The 15,782-nt window shown below is 45.6% G+C and overlaps 1 protein-coding gene across 4 annotated transcripts in view; it reads right to left on the bottom strand.

Annotated features, from left to right (window-relative positions):
• Positions 1 to 10,927, bottom strand: part of ARNT2 (aryl hydrocarbon receptor nuclear translocator 2) — a 104,258-nt gene extending 93,331 nt beyond the window's left edge. Inside the window, exon 1 of one of the 4 annotated variants that reach the window (XM_034421392.3) lies at positions 10,547 to 10,927. In XM_034421392.3, the coding sequence (XP_034277283.1) occupies positions 10,547 to 10,577 (31 nt within the window). In that variant the 5' untranslated portion in view covers positions 10,578 to 10,927. Of the gene's footprint in view, positions 1 to 5,059; positions 5,308 to 10,546 lie in introns of those variants that run through there. The other 3 variants (XM_034421393.3, XM_087877919.1, XM_034421395.3) reach the window with 3 other exon arrangements.
• Between the last annotated feature and the right edge of the window lie 4,855 nt (positions 10,928 to 15,782).

Below are 15,782 nucleotides of genomic sequence, written 5' to 3'. Positions count from 1 at the left end.
ACTGCCATCTAAGTAATGACAGCTTGTCAGATCAGTAGCAGGAGCATTAAATTGGCCAATTAAATCTGTACGGCATGGTGCACGAACGAGGAGAAGTAAAAGAAAAACAACGTTTCCTTTGTGATCCAAAATGCGACATATCCGAACATTTATAATATATGAAAGTTGCTTGCTTTTTGGGGGGTACAAAATGATACCAACCAGCACCCTTAGGACCTGGTTATCTACGGGACCGCCTGCTACCACCAATAGCCTCCCAGCGGCCAGTACGCTCCCATAGAGAGGGGCTCCTCCGGGTGCCGTCGGCCAAACAATGTTGGCTGTCGGCCCCTAGGGGGAGAGCCTTCTCTGTGGGGGCACCTACGATTTGGAACGAGCTCCCCCCGGAGATACAGAGGATCCCGGATCTGCGCACCTTCCGCCGCGCACTTAAGACTTTTCTATTTTATCAAGCTGGCCTGGCCTAAATCTTCTCCCCTTTTTAAATGTAAATTTTAATTTGTTTTAAATTATGGGGTATTTTAAATTCAGCCAAATTATTTAATTCGTTTTTAATCTATTTTAAATTTTTGTATTGATGTGTTTTATCTCGTGGCTGTTCACCGCCCTGAGTCCTTCGGGAGAAGGGCGGTATAGAAATTTAATAAAATAAATAAATAAATAAATAAATCTCCCTCACCGACACCAACCTGGTTGTTTTTGCTGGAAATAACCGGGACTTGAATTTTCCCATAGGCAAAGTTCTCCATGTCACTCACTTAAGAGTTACACGGCCCTGTCTTCTACCTAATCTCTTGGAAAATATTCTGGTTTTTGCTCACAAGAGATTCTTTTCATTCAAAAAGGGAACATCTGCACATTAAAAAGAAAAAAAAAAACCAACAGGCAAGCTGAACGCTTACCTACAAGAGAGACCCTTCCATTCCTCCCCAACCTCTCTCATACTGAGACAAAAGGCTGCAGCCTTTTCACATGGAAAACAAGAGCAAAGCATAAACTTCAGGGTGACTGACAGTTCTGGCAGCTGCATTCTTCTGACTCCTACTCAGCCAACGGAGCCAGCATAATGGCACACCAAAAAACTCAGCCCTTGTCAAATAAGCTATTTCACAGAGGAGTTGTGTATAAATGCCCTATGCCTCGTATCTGCAAAGAGGAGGAGGGAGAAAGATCCCAAAACATGTACAGAACACAGTCTCACAGTTGCCTGTTTTTTCCTGAATCTCCCAGTAAAACTCGATTCTGTGTCTGCCCAACTCTAACAGGTTCCTCTTCATCGGGATCTATAACCAGTGGGCTCTTCAATAAGATTATTTTATTAGTCAACCCAACTAGGTAGACCAAGATGCCTTTTCAGGAGGCAACTTGATTTTTTCTGCTATCAACAATTGGACACTTTGGGGAAATTAAAGTGCACCCAATGACGTCAAGGACAAGCTCTCGCCCCTGTTCCCCCCTTCCCCCAGTAGCCAATATTCTGAAACAAAAGAATTTCCAAACCTGGAAATTCGACAAACATATTAAAATTAATGGGTTTCAGCAGGTTCTGACCAGTTCTGGAGAACAGGTAGCGGAAATTTTGAGTAGTTTGGAGAACCGGCAAATACGACCCCTGACTGGCCCCACCCCCATCTATTCTCCTACAAATAGCATAGACATCATCTCTGTATGTTTTGTAAAGGTAAAGGTAAAGGTTCCCCTCTCACATATGTGTTAGTCGTTCCCGACTCTAGGGGGCGGTACTCATCTCCATTTCAAAGCCGAAGATCCAGTGCTGTCCGAAGACGTCTCCGTGGTCATGTGGCCAGCATGACTCAACGCCAAAGTTGCATGGAACACTGTTACCTTCCCACCAAAGGTGCTCTCTATTTTTCTACTTGCATTTTTTTTTTTTTACGTGCTTTCAAACTGCTAGGTTGGCAGAAGCTGGGACAAGTCACGGGAGCTCACCCCATTACATGGCACTAGGGATTCGAACCACTGAACTGCTGACCTTTCGATCGACATACTCAGCGTCTTAGCCACTGAGCCACCACGTCCCTGTGAATTTATACAATTCCCCAATTCTGGCCCAAGCCCAGAAGAGAGAAACAAGAGAGCAAGAAAAGACATCAAAACAACTTCAAACAACCTCGTTTGGGCTTCCGGAGAAGGCGCATTACAGCCCAGATCTTTTGCTAAGGGCTAAATAAAATGGTGCACTGATTTAGCGCCGTTAAAAACCAAGTCGGTAAGTGCAGTTAAGTGTTTCAGGAATTTGCTTCTCTTTTCGGTGAGTAAAAGACCCTGAATCATTCTCTCCACTGAACTGGGATCACTTGAAATTCATCGCGCAATCCCAGCATTCAGTGCTCCTTTAAACAATGGTCATCGAGAAACCTGATGAGAACTTAATGTAACTCTGCAGAGGCTTTAAAAAAAAATATCTCGCAAGGGGCTCCCCTGGACTGTAATAGATGAGCAATAATGGCTGGTAAGACACAGGAGAGTGGAGAAAATAAAAGATCCAAGAGAAGGAAAGATAAAGCAAAGACAAGTAGAAATAAGAGTTTAGCAAAATAAAATTAAAAGGGAGGGAGGGAGGGAGGGAGGGAGGGAGGGAGGGAAGGAAGGAAGGAAGGAAGGAAGGAAGGAAGGAAGGAAGAAAGAAAGAAAGAAAGAAAGAAAGAAAGAAAGAAAGAAAGAAAGAAAGAAAGAAAGAAAGAAAGAAAGAAAGAAAGAAAGAAAGAAAGAAAGAAAGAAGCTAAAGGGAACAAACAGAATAGGATACCAGAAATGAAAGACTGGAAAACCAGCACTGGTCACTACTTAAGTCTGGGAAAATCTCATTAGTGGCGACAATTTAAATTAGCAGTAAATTAAATTAAATTAAAATTAAAATTAAATTAGAAGTAGCATGGCATTTAGACTTATATATCACTTGACAGTGCTTCACAGCCCTCTTCAGCATCTTGCCCCCCAACAATCTGGGTCCTCACCCTGGAAGGATGGAAGGCTGAGTCAGGATCGAACTGCCAAATTATTGGCAGCCTAGCAGTCAGCAGAAGTAGCCTGCAGTACTGCATTCTCACCACTGTGCCACCACGGCTCTTAAGAAGGTCTTTCAGGACCAACCCAACTGAGGGTGCTGCCTGGAAACTATTTTGGCTCAAGATGCACAAACCAAGAGCCTCAGAATGACACGCCATTCAACTCTCTACTCCTGACCCCTCCCCACCTCCTCTCACGTCCTCTCCCCTCCCTCCCTCCCTCTCCTTTCCTTGCATCTCCTCTCCCCTACCCTCTCCATCCCACCCCTCGCCTTTCCCCTCCCCATCCATCTCCCCTCCTTCCCACTCCTTTGCCCTCCGCTCTCTATCCCACCTCCTCTCCTTTCCCCTCCCCTCCCCACCCCCAATCCCTCTCCTCTCCTTTCCCCTCCCCTCCCCACCCCCAATCCCTCTCCTCTCCTTTCCCCTCCCCTCCCCACCCCCAATCCCTCTCCTCTCCTTTCCTCTCCCCACCCACCTCCTTTCCTTTCAGCTCCTCTCCCCTCCTCTCCATCCCCTCTCCTCTCCTCTCCTTTCCCCTCCCCACCTCCTCTCCCCTTGCCACCTCCTCTCCTTCTCTCTCCCCACCTCATTTTCCCTCTGCTCCCCACCTCCTCTCCTTCCCTCCCCTTTCCCCTCCCCATCCCACCTCCTCTCCTTTCCTCTCCTCTCCCCTCCCCATCCCACCTCCTCTCCTTCCCTCTCCTTTCCCCTCCCCATCCCACCTCCTCTCCTTTCCTCTCCTCTCTCCTCTCCATCCCACCTCCTCCCCTCCCCTCCCCTCCCCACATCCTCTCTTTCTCTCTCTCCATTCCATTCCATTGTTCCACAGTGCCTCTTCAGTTTTAAAAGTGAACACGCTCGAAGCTTTGGAACTGAAAAAGTCCTTTGAATGTATGCCTCCCTTGCAATGATTTTTAAAAAAAAATAAATAAATAACTCCCAGCACCCTCTCTTGCATTTTCCTCTGTAAATCAAAACTGTCAAGAGAAACAGTGGCCCTTCATCACAAGTTATGGTTTTGGTGACAGTTTTAAAATTAAAAGCTATATCACTGCTTGACTAGGAAGCAACCCACGCACAAACTCTCTTAGAGCCAGAACTGGATGGAGGGTTCATAGATACAATGGATAAAGCTTCCAGGAAGAAAATGTCTTAATCAATAGCTCCTCTTTTCTGGCTTATGCTTAGGAAATGCTAGACAAAAACATTATGGTGTTATGCTATTGCCCATGGGAGCATCTGCTTTGAACATCAAGACATGCTGCAGAGATTTCTGTAGTTAATCAGAAATTAACCCCCTGCTTAGGCAGGAAACCCTACACCACTTCAGACAAATGGTTATCTAACATCTTCTTAAAAACATCCAGTGTTGGAGCATTCACAACTTCTGGAGGCAAGTTGTTCCACTGATTAATTATTCTGTCAGGAAATTTCTCCTTAGTTCTAGGTTGCTTCTCTCCTTGATTAGTTTCCACCCATTGCTTCTTGTCCTGCCCTCAGCTTCAAAAGAAATCCAGTTATTTTTTAGGAGCTCCATGTTGGCAGGTACCCAAATGAAGCCAATTCTGACCCCTCATAATTTATGGCCCTAATCATGACCCTGTTTCGCCCCTCCCCCCAGGGTGTGTCATCAATCACATTTGCCAACGGAGCAATTTCCCGAGTTATAGAGACCACTCCCCTCTGGCCGCTGTCGGTAACCCTGGGAGACAGCCTTGAGAAAGATATGTCTGGAATGTGCTCCTGTCTGTGGCTGCCAAGTTGCTTCATCAGTTTCCCATTCCCCTTTGCCTATGGCAACTCGAGAGCAGGCCAGGGATGCTTTGCAAGTTGACATTCGGCTCCCCTCACTTCCTGAAGTGTAATGGGTTGCCTTCAGAAGTTGTGAGTGCTCCATCACTGGAGGTTTTTAAGAAGTGGCTGGACTGCCATTGGTTCTGGAATGGCATAGCGTCTCCTGCTCAAGCAAGAGCTTGGTCTAGAAGACCTCCACAATCCCTACCAACTCTTGTTATTTTGTAAGATACCTTGATACAATTCTTGTTCCTTGATTTCATCCACTCTCTAAGGCTTGAGAGATGGTATCCAGGAATGCATGGGAACATTCTCAAATCCTGACCGGAAATAAGCGAAGGGAGAGCAGAATCAACTCTTGGGGAGGACTTGCTTCAAAAACACTCCTAGACCTTCTCCGGAAGCTGGACAATGCCTTCTGCTGGGATTTCAGCCAAAGAAAAGGAACGATCCATCCTCTCGGATTAAAGCGTGTTTCCTGCTAGCCAAACAGCCAAACAGAATCTCAATATTTCTTTCCTTTGACAGAGATCCTGCTTCCTGCTCTCTCTTTCCAAGAGTTTTCTATGCATGACTGTTCTACTTCTCCTTAAAAGCAGAACCTTGTCATTGGCTGAGTATCTCCAGTTAAAAGCTCAACCTGCTTCCCACCTTCAGCCACTGTAGCATGAAGACCTTGTTCATCTCACCGGTGTTTCTTCCCAGATGATCACACCTAACCCTGGAGCCCCTAATGAACAGATTTGGATCAGCAAAGGTGCTGCTTTTGAACTGTCTATAACTTATACCCTGTTCCCCCCCCCAAAAAATAAGACATCCCCTGATAATAAGCCCAATCGGGCTTTTGAGCGCATGGCAATAAGGCCAAGCGCTTATTTCAGGGTTCAAAAAAATATAAGGCAGGGTCTTATTTTCGGGGAAACATGGTAACAAATAGTTAGCTACTCTGAAGAAAGATAAAAAAATCAGGATGATAATATGTCCCTGTTCAGCAAAAGCTCAGTTAAGGTTTGCTCGTGTTGCACAGGTTGAAGTGCAAAGATTTATATACAATCGATACATTAAAAAATCAGCAGTCTATGGCTGTCAGGCATAAGACACAGTGAAATCCAATCCAGTCTGAACCTTTTCATCTCTCCATCCTCTAGTTCAGGAACATGCAGTCTCTTTGTTTTGGACCCCCCCCCTCTGAAATCTGCTGTCTTCCCCACCCCCAAAGGAAGCCGAAGTGCCATCGCTGACCTTCCTCCTGTCCCCACTCCTTCTCCAGCTGCACATTCCATCACCATGACTCTGTACCCTGTTTCCCCTAAAATAAGACTCCCCCATCTGAAGATATAGCAATTAAAAAGATCCTCGAATGTGCTGAAATGGATAAAATGACAATGGAGATAAAGAAAGAGATGATTCAGACTACTATAAAGTGTGGAACAGATTCTATACGTGGCTAGAAAATAGAAATCAAAACAGGAAATAAGAATGTAAATCAAAATTTGACCAGTTGGAATCTAAGAGCATTGAATAGTGGTAAGGATAAAATATCGACTATGTTAATAAATAGGATGTAAGTATATATAACAATTCAGTTTATAAGAATGTTTAATATGGTTATACAAGAAGAGAATGATTAGGATGATTGAATTTAAAAGTAAAGATAATTGTCGGTGCAGAAAGTTGCAAAATATTATATAATGTTGTTATTTATGTTTTGTATTTTACTGTTTGGTGTATGTGTATGGGTTTTTTGTTTTTTTGTTTTGTCTTTTTTTCCTGTTTTTGTCTTTTTCTATTATTTTTGATTTTGGTTTTAAAAATGTAAAATATTCAATAAAAACTATTTTTTTTAAAAAAAAGACATCCCCTGATAATAAGCCCAATCGGGCTTTTGAGCGCATGCACTAAAATAAGCCCTCCCCAAAAATAAGCCCTCCCTGAAAATATTTAAATGCATATGCAGCCAGTCCCCGCCATTTCCTCTGGTTAGGGTTAGGGAGACAGAGCTGGAAATCAGGTAAGATTGCAAGAGAAGTCCCGTCTTGCTCCATGTGCCCCAAAAATAATAAGACCCTCCAAAATGAGGCCAAGTGCTTATTTCGGGGTTCAAAAAATATATAAGACAGGGTCTTATTTTCGGGGAAACACGGTAGCTTTGGGCTAAGCAATGGGCAGGTTTACGTAGAGTTGGGGAATGTCTAGTCTAGTGAAAAGAAGGATTAGGGGAGACATGATAGCACTGTTCCAATATCTCAGGGGCTGCCACAAAGAAGAGGGAGTCAAGCTGTTCTCCAAAGCACCAGAAGGCAGGGCAAGAAACAATGGATGGAAACTAATCAAGGAGAGAAGCAACCTAGAACTAAGGAGAAATTTCCTAAGAGAGCAATCAACCAGGGGAAAGATTTCCCTCCTGAAGTTTTGGGTGCTCCATCACTGGCAGTTTTCAAAAAGAGACTGGACAACCATTTGTTTAAAATGGTGTAGGGCAGTGATAGCTAACCTTTTCCGGACCGAGTGGCAAAGTGCGTGCGCGCAAATGCACATGTGCCCAAACCCCCAAAATGCAATGTGTGCACAGCCCTTGTGCATGCACCCTGCCCCCCGTGCATGCATGGCAGAGACCTGAAGACCAGCTGGCTAGCAGGAAGCGTGCACACATGCACAGCAGACCTTAACTGGGGTGACGGCTCGCATGCCATCAGAGAGGGCGCTACGGGCCACCTCTGGCACGCGTGCCATAGGTTCACCATCAAGGGTACAGGATCTCCTACTCTAGATACCTTCCAATTCTATTGTTCTTTGTTCTATGTTTTTTTTTTTATTTGATTTATATGCCGCCCTTCTCCGGAGACTCAGGACGGCTTACAATGCGCTAAGCAATAGCCTTCATACTTTTGTATATTTATACAAAGTCAGCTTATTGCCCCCACAAACTGGGTCCTCAATTTACCTACCTTAGAAAGGATGGAAGGCTGAGTCAACCTTGAGCCTGGGGAGATTCAAACTTACAGTAATTGCAGACAGCTGGTGTTAATCACAATGCTATCAGTCTGCTGAGCCACCAGGCCCCTTGTTATGTGCAAAGATATGTGCAAAGATTGAGCCCTTTACATTGTTCTAAACTATGGTTTTTTTAATAAAACCGCAAATAGGTTGCTTACAAATAGGCAGCTAAACTGTAGACATTGTGATTTAATGCACAATGATATTTTGTGACGTACTGCAGACTAACATTTCTCTCAACTTCATTTAAAATACAATGTTACAATCCTCATCCTACAAGGATTTCAAAAAGAGAGCTTTTCAAGCCTCTTTGTAAAGCAGATTGTGATCACAATATAATTAACCAGGATTAACTTTTACCTGGGATTAGCTGAATTAATCCAGCCTTCTACATCTATGCAACAGAACAAACAATGAAACAGCCACATGGGTTGGTTCTGCACAATATAATGAGCAAAAAACTTAAGTTTCTAAATTACAAACTAGCCAAATTCCTTTAAACCCAACTTGTTAAACACAAGCCAGCCTAGAATTAAACAGAAATTTCCCTTACAGTGAGAATACAATGCAGAGAATCTTAACATTTTTGTGTCTCTGAGTGAAATCTCAGACAAACGTATTTAAATAAAATAAAACGGTGAAAATAAAGTTGTACTGTTTTTCTCATCCAACTTCCTTGGATCTTCCAAATCTGAAATCCCAAGTTAAGAACCACGAACAAGAAAGAACCAACAGTTTAAAAGCTGCACTTGGCAAGCTGGCATCTTTGAGATGTTTTAAATTACAATTTATCCAATTCCTTGTCATTTGGTGATGCTACCACAGAGTTGATTGGGCACCACTCCAAATATTTAATCAATTTAAAGTTAAGTCCTTTGGTTCCCTAAGAGACAAGGGAAAGCTGTAACTTTTTTTTCTCGTTAAAAGACAGTGGCAAGTTTTGGGGAACACTTCCAAAATGCAACCCCCAAAAGGCCAGTTTTTCCCAAGCTTACCGATGTTGAAATGCCATGTCTAACTATTTTACAAGTATCCCTAAAGCTGCAGAAGGACCACTGCCAGCCAGTCACAAACATTTTATACATAATGCCAACCTTGCTGATAAATTTGGTGCTGCCTATCCCACTTGGGGTATCCCTAATGCTTCCATCTTCCACAGTGGTGAAATCCAAATTTTTTTACTACCGGTTCTTGGGCATGGCTTGGTGGGCGTGGCAGGGGAAAGATATTGCAAAATCTCCATTCCCACCCCACTCTGGGGCCAGCCAGAGATGGTATTTGCCAGTTCTCCAAACTACTCAAAATTTCTGCTGCTGGTTCGCCGAACTGCTCAAAATTTCCGTTACCGGTTCTCCAGAATCCATCAGAACCTGCTGGATTTCACCCCTGATCTTCCACCATTGTGAGGGGTTAACATCTATGCCCAGATTTTTTTAAAAAAAACAACATCATCCTGTCTTGCTGGTCTGTTTGGATGAAAAACCACAATTGTTTTTTCATCCTAAGGGGAAATCCTCAAACTTGGCCTGGGACACAGTGTCAGAAATGCTAGCCATCTCCAGAAGAGTGGTCAACTCCCTGCAAAGTGAAGTCAATTGCAAAAGGAGAACGGGAAGGGAACCCAAGGTATCCTTTTGAAGGGGGGGGACAGTTGGCTTGCTAGGTCTCCATCTCTGGGTGCCATCGCTGGTCCTTCTGGCTGGACACAGAGGTGCTTCTTATGGGTGAATATAGGAGCCTGAAGGGACACAGTGACTCAGTGGCTAAGATACTGAGTGTGTTGATCGAAAGGTCGGCAGTTCAGCGGTTCGAATCCCTAGTGCCGTATAATGGGGTGAGCTCCAGTTCCTTGTCCCAGCTTCTGCCAACCTAGCAGTTCGAAAGCACGTAAAAAATGCAAGTAGAAAAATAGGGACCACCTTTGGTGGGAAGGTTAACAGTGTTCCGTGCACCTTTGGCGTTGAGTCATGGCGGCCACATGACCACAGAGACGTTTTTGGACAGCGCTGGCTCTTTGGCTTTGAAACAGAGATGAGCACCAACCCCTAGAGTCGGGAACGACTAGCACATATGTGCGAGGGGGACCTTTACCTTTACCTATAGGAGCCCGGGATGCCCTCTCTGGCTATGCTCCTACGACCCACCTATTTGATCCGGGAGCCTTGCCGGATGCCAACCCGTGAGTGGGGGAAGGGGTTATCTTATGGTGATGTGCTGACTCGAGACGGCTGGCCTCTACACCAAGCACCCGAGGTCCATTTAACCAGGGGGATCAGAAAGGTCAGCTGTTCGGCGGTTCGAATCCCTAGGGCAGGTCTCCCGCGTGAGCAAGGGGGTTGGACTAGATGACCTCCAAGGTCCCCTCCCACTCTTGCTACTGTTACTCCAATAATACCACCTCGTGCCATCACAGCCACCGAAATCTCCCGAGAGATCTGCTTCATTCCCCACGCAAAGCTTGCGAAGCAAAAGTCCATTCTCTCGATTTGCAAGCATTTCAAGAGGGGCGAGCCGTTGCTGACGGGTCCAGAGAGATTTCACCCCGACCACCCCGCGACCCCCAAAGACAGCCTTGCCTGCTTGGGGTGGGAGTAAGGAGAAGTGTGTGTGGAGGGGGTGTTGTTGAGGTTTGCAAGTGTGCGTAGGCGCCCTGGCCGATCCCACCGGGACTTTCCAGTTCTGCAAAGACGCCGCGGACTCGCAAAGCAGGAGCAGCTACTCACCGGGTGGATTAACAGCCGCCGGCGTTGCCATCTCGTCTCGGGAAGGATTAAGAGGAGTACAAACTGGGATGGGATGAAGGGGGGGGGACTGATGCTCCGAGCAGCCCGGGCAGACGGAGAGCAGGCAGGCAGGCAGGCCACGAAGCCCGCGGGGTGGGTGGGTGGTGGGTGGGGGGGAAATGCCTTCCCACCTGCACCAACACAAAGGGGGTCTCGCCACGCTAGGCTAAGCTCTTCACGCGCAGCGGGCTCAAGATGTCTGATCTGATGAAGCCCCCCCCCTTTCCCCCCCTCTTCTCCTTCTTCTTCTCCTTCTTTCAAATTTCGCTTCTGCTCATGCTCAGCGTCCCCCGTCCCCCCCCCAGCGAAGTGAGCATGTGCCAAAGGGCTGCACATGGGCAGTGGGCGAGGGAAGCCGCCTGCCCTCACTTTGCCCTGACTGCTGGACTGCGCTCTCCATCCCTTGGAGGGAGGGCGCAGGTAACGGGAGAAGGGGAATCCCAAATATGGCTCGCTCTCCTCTCTTCTCTCTCTCTCTCTCTCACTCTCTTTCTTTCTCTCTCTCTCTTTCTCTCTCTCCTCTCTTTCTCTCTCTCTTTCTCTGTTTCTCTCTGTTTCTCTCTCTCTTTCTCTCACAGGGTCTCCTGTGAGAGAAAGAGAGAGAAGGGGAATCCCAAATCTCTCTCTCTCTCCTCTCTCCTCTCTCTTTCTCTCTTTCTCTTTCTCACTCTCTTTCTCTCTCTCTCTCCTCTCTCTCTCTCTTTCTGTCTCTCTCTCTCTTTCTCACTCTCTTTCTCTCTCTCCTCTCTCTCTCCTCTCTTTCTGTCTGTCTTTCTCACTCTCTTTCTCTGTTTCTCTCTGTTTCTCTCTCTCTCGTTCTCTCACAGGGTCTCCTGTGAGAGAAAGAGAGAGAAGGGGAATCCCAAATATGGCTCTCTCTCTCTCCTCTCTTTCTCTCTCTCTTTCTCACTCTCTTTCTCTGTTTCTCTCTCTCTCGTTCTCTCACAGGGTCTCCTGTGAGAGAAAGAGAGAGAAGGGGAATCCCAAATATGGCTCTCTCTCTCTCTCTCTCTTTCTCTCTCTCCTCTCTCTCCCCTCTCTTTCTCTCTCTCTTTCTCACTCTCTTTCTCTGTTTCTCTCTCTCTCGTTCTCTCACAGGGTCTCCTGTGAGAGAAAGAGAGAGAAGGGGAATCCCAAATCTCTCTCTCTCTCTCTCTTTCTTTCTTTCTCTTTCTCTCTCTCTCTCTCTTTCTCTCTTCTTTCTCACTCTCTTTCTCTCTTTCTCTCTCTCCTCTCTTTCTCTCTCTCTCACAAGCTCTCCTGTGAGAGAAAGAGAGAGAAGGGGAATCCCAAATCTCTCTCTCTCTCTCTTTCTTTCTCTCCTCTCTCTTTCTCTTTCTCTCTCTTTCTTTCTCTTTCTCTCTCTCCTGTCTCTCTCTCCTCTCTTTCTCTGTCTCTCTTTCTCTTTCTCACTCTCTTTCTCTCTTTCTCTCTCTCCTCTCTTTCTCTCTCTCTCACAAGCTCTCCTGTGAGAGAAAGAGAGAGAAGGGGAATCCCAAATCTCTCTCTCTCTCTCTTTCTTTCTCTCCTCTCTCTTTCTCTTTCTCTCTCTTTCTTTCTCTTTCTCTCTCTCCTGTCTCTCTCTCCTCTCTTTCTCTGTCTCTCTTTCTCTTTCTCACTCTCTTTCTCTCTTTCTCTCTCTCCTCTCTTTCTCTCTCTCTCACAAGCTCTCCTGTGAGAGAAAGAGAGAGAAGGGGAATCCCAAATCTCTCTCTCTCTCTCTCTCTTTCTCTCCTCTCTCTTTCTCTTTCTCTCTCTTTCTTTCTCTTTCTCTCTCTCCTGTCTCTCTCTCCTCTCTTTCTCTGTCTCTCTTTCTCTTTCTCATTCTCTTTCTCTGTTTCTCTCTCTCTCTCTTTCTCTCCCAGGGTCTCCCCAATATGGCTCTCTCTCCTCCCTCCCTCTCTCTCTCTCTCTCTCTCTCTCTCTCTCTCTCTCTCTCTCAGAATCTGAAGAGCTGAACAAGCTTCTTGGATGAGAAGCAAAACGTCTTAAAAAAAACAAGCAAGAAAGTTCAGTTGCCTCTTTGAAAACCATGCCCTCGATGACTGAGAATCAACACACAGACCCCTCCAGTGATGAAGCACCTACAACTTCTGAAGGCAAGGTGTTCCACTGGTTAATTGTTCTGATTGTTAGGAAGTTTCTCCTTCCTAAAGGAGAACAGGTAGTAAAATTTTTTAGAACCCACCGCTGCATTGCACCATGATTCAGTAAGAGTGAGAAAGCCTTGTAGACGTACTGCACTTTCTGCTACTTTCTACCTGCTTCATTAAAAAAACAAACATCCTATAAAACCGACTAGCTTCAAAGTGTTTGCGCCAGTTTTAAAAACAACACTGCTGACAATATACAGTATTTTCCCTTGTTTCTCTATAAATTGACTTGACGGCTAGCAAAAAACCTCTTAACAGCTCGCAGCCAAAAAGGTTCTTTTGTAAGGAAGGTGGAGAATGTTCCTCAGCTCAGTTTAGATAACCTTGAAACTAACAGCAACATAAAAAATTTTTTTTTGCCACGGATTGTTTCCTTTTGAGCCACATGCTGATAAGGCAGCCGGCCCTGTCCAGCATGCTGTATCCTCAAACTGAGGATTCTGCAGTTGAGAAATACTGCCAAGCCAATAAAGGAGAATAGAGGTAGTCCTTGACTTACTGTGGTTCATTTAATGACCGTTCAAAGTTACAACGCCACTGGAAAAAAAAAGACTTATGACCGTTTTCCACGCTTACGGCCTTGGTGGCAACCTCTTGCACGCGTGATCAAAATTCAGATGTTTGGCAACTGGTTCATACCTATGACCGTTGTGGTGTCCTGAGGTCATGGCAATTGGGGGGGGTTCAAAATTTTTTACTACCGGTTCTGTGGGTGTGGCTTGGTGGGCATGGCAGGGGAAGGATACTGTAAAATCTCCATTCCCTCCCCACTCCAGGGGAAGGATACTGCAAAATCCCCATTTCCTCCCAATCATCTGGGACTTGGGAGGCAGAGAATAGATGGGGGCGGGGCCAGTCAGAATTTTTACTACCGGTTCTCCGAACTACTCAAAATTTCCGCTATCGGTTCTCCAGAACTGGTCAGAACCTGCTGAAACCCACCTCTGAGTCATGGTGACAAGCAAAGTCGATGGGGAAGTCAGATTCACTTAACAATCATGTTACTCACTTGACAAGTGCAGTGATTCGCTTAACAACTGTGGCAAGAGAGATCACTTTACAAACGTCTCACTTAGCAACATAAACCTGGGGCTCAATGGTGGTCGTAAGTTGAGGACTACCTGTAGTTGTAGCTCCAGGTTGAAATGAGAGGTCCTTGGTGCTCTGTGTGGTTGGTTGTTTTCTTGCAAGATGTTTCATTACCCAACTAGGTAACATCATCAATGCTAGAAGGCAGTGGGGTTTTGCTCTGTTTTCTAACACTGATGATGTTACCTAACTTGGGTAATGAAATATCTGCAAGAAAAAAAACCAAGCACCAAGGACCCCTCATATTACAAAGCACTCAGTATCTTCTGGGTAATATTTGTAAATATGGAAAATTGTAGAAGCTGCAAACTATGCCTTCTCCCACCAAGATCATGTTTCAGGAAGTTTAATCAAAATGCAGATAACAGTGACAAGCCATCATTTGGAGTATATCAGGGGTGAAATCCAGCAGGTTCTAACCAGTTCTGGCGAACTGGTTGTGGAAATTTTGAGTAAGTTCGGAGAAGCGGCAAATACCACCTCTGGCTGGCCCCAGAGTGGGGTGGGAATGGGGATTTTGCAGTATCCTTCCCCTGCTATGCCCACCAAGCCACACACAGATGCACAGTTATGAGAAGTAGAGTCATGGTGACACAGTGGTTAGAATGTAGTATTGCAGGCTAATTCTGCCCACTGCCAGCAGTTCGATTCTCACCAGCTCTAGGTTGACTCAGCCTTCCATCCTTCCGAGGTGGGTAAAATGAGGACCCAGATTGTTGGGGGCAAGATGCTGACTCTGTAAACTGCTTAGAGAGGGCTGTAAAGCACAGTGAAGCGGTATATAAGTCTGAGGGCTATTGCTATAAAGGCTGAGCATTTTTGTACATATATTAATTGCAGATCTGTATGTGTGTGTACATGCCTGTAGGGACATATACTCAGACACAGATTATAATTATATATAATATGCAGATCAATTATTGTAACCCCTACTCCCAACTATATGATTTAAAATATGCTTATCCACCATTGTTCCATCTAACAGATTTCTAAGTTAATAGTTAATATTATCAACTACAGTGTAATTTAAATATAAATTGACTCCACTGGCTTGCAACATACATTCACTCGGTTTGAATCAGAGGTGGGTTTCAGCAGGTTCTGACCAGTTCTGGCGAACCGGTAGCGGAAATTTTGAGTAGTTCGGAGAACCGGTAGTAAAAATTCTGACTGGCCCCGCCCCCATCTATTCTCTGCCTCCCAAGTCCCAGCTGATTGGGAGGAAATGGGAATTCTGCAGTATCCTTCCCCTGGAGTGGGGTGGGAATGGAGATTTTACAGTATCCTTCTCCTACCACACCCACCAAGCCATGCCCACCAAGCCATGTCACGCCCACCAAGCCACACCCACAGAACCGGTAGTAAAAAATTTTGAAACCCACCACTGGTTTGAATCCCTAGTACAGGTTGGACTAGATGACCTCCAAGGTCCCTTCCTACTCTGTTACTGTTAAATGTTTCAACTATTTGTCTTTGAAAATACGAGGGATTCATCCCAGTGCATTTTTCTTTTAAACAAGGGCGCACCCCACACTCTCTCATAGGGGCCTCCGGTAGGGATTGTTCTTTTCATTCTTTTGAGACTCCTCCTCAATGCTGAGATGGTATATCATTGCCCACCCAACCCCAACCAGGCTGATAAGAAGCCCCTTTGATTGCCTCTCTTCCATTCTACCACCACAAAGGGATTTTCCATTATGAAAGCCAATTGGGCTCCCTGTGGCAGGCTGCAGATTACAGGAAGGCGAGAAGGAGGAGGAGGAGGAGGAGGAAGCAGTCTTAAATCAAGCTCAAGGGTTTTTCTAGTGGGCTCAGGAACCATGTCGGTGGGCGAGGTGCCAAATCAAGGAAAAAGAGACTTCATCCACTGCCTTTCGCAAGGCTGGGAATCTCTTCAAGCCACTGCTGGTGGGTGGCTTGCTTTGCAAACCCCA

This window comes from Pantherophis guttatus, chromosome 13 (assembly GCF_059756535.1).
Source record: "Pantherophis guttatus breed Tessera chromosome 13, ASM5975653v1, whole genome shotgun sequence".
Taxonomy (NCBI): Eukaryota; Metazoa; Chordata; class Lepidosauria; order Squamata; family Colubridae; genus Pantherophis; species Pantherophis guttatus.
This window is presented reverse-complemented; position numbering and strand designations above follow the sequence as displayed.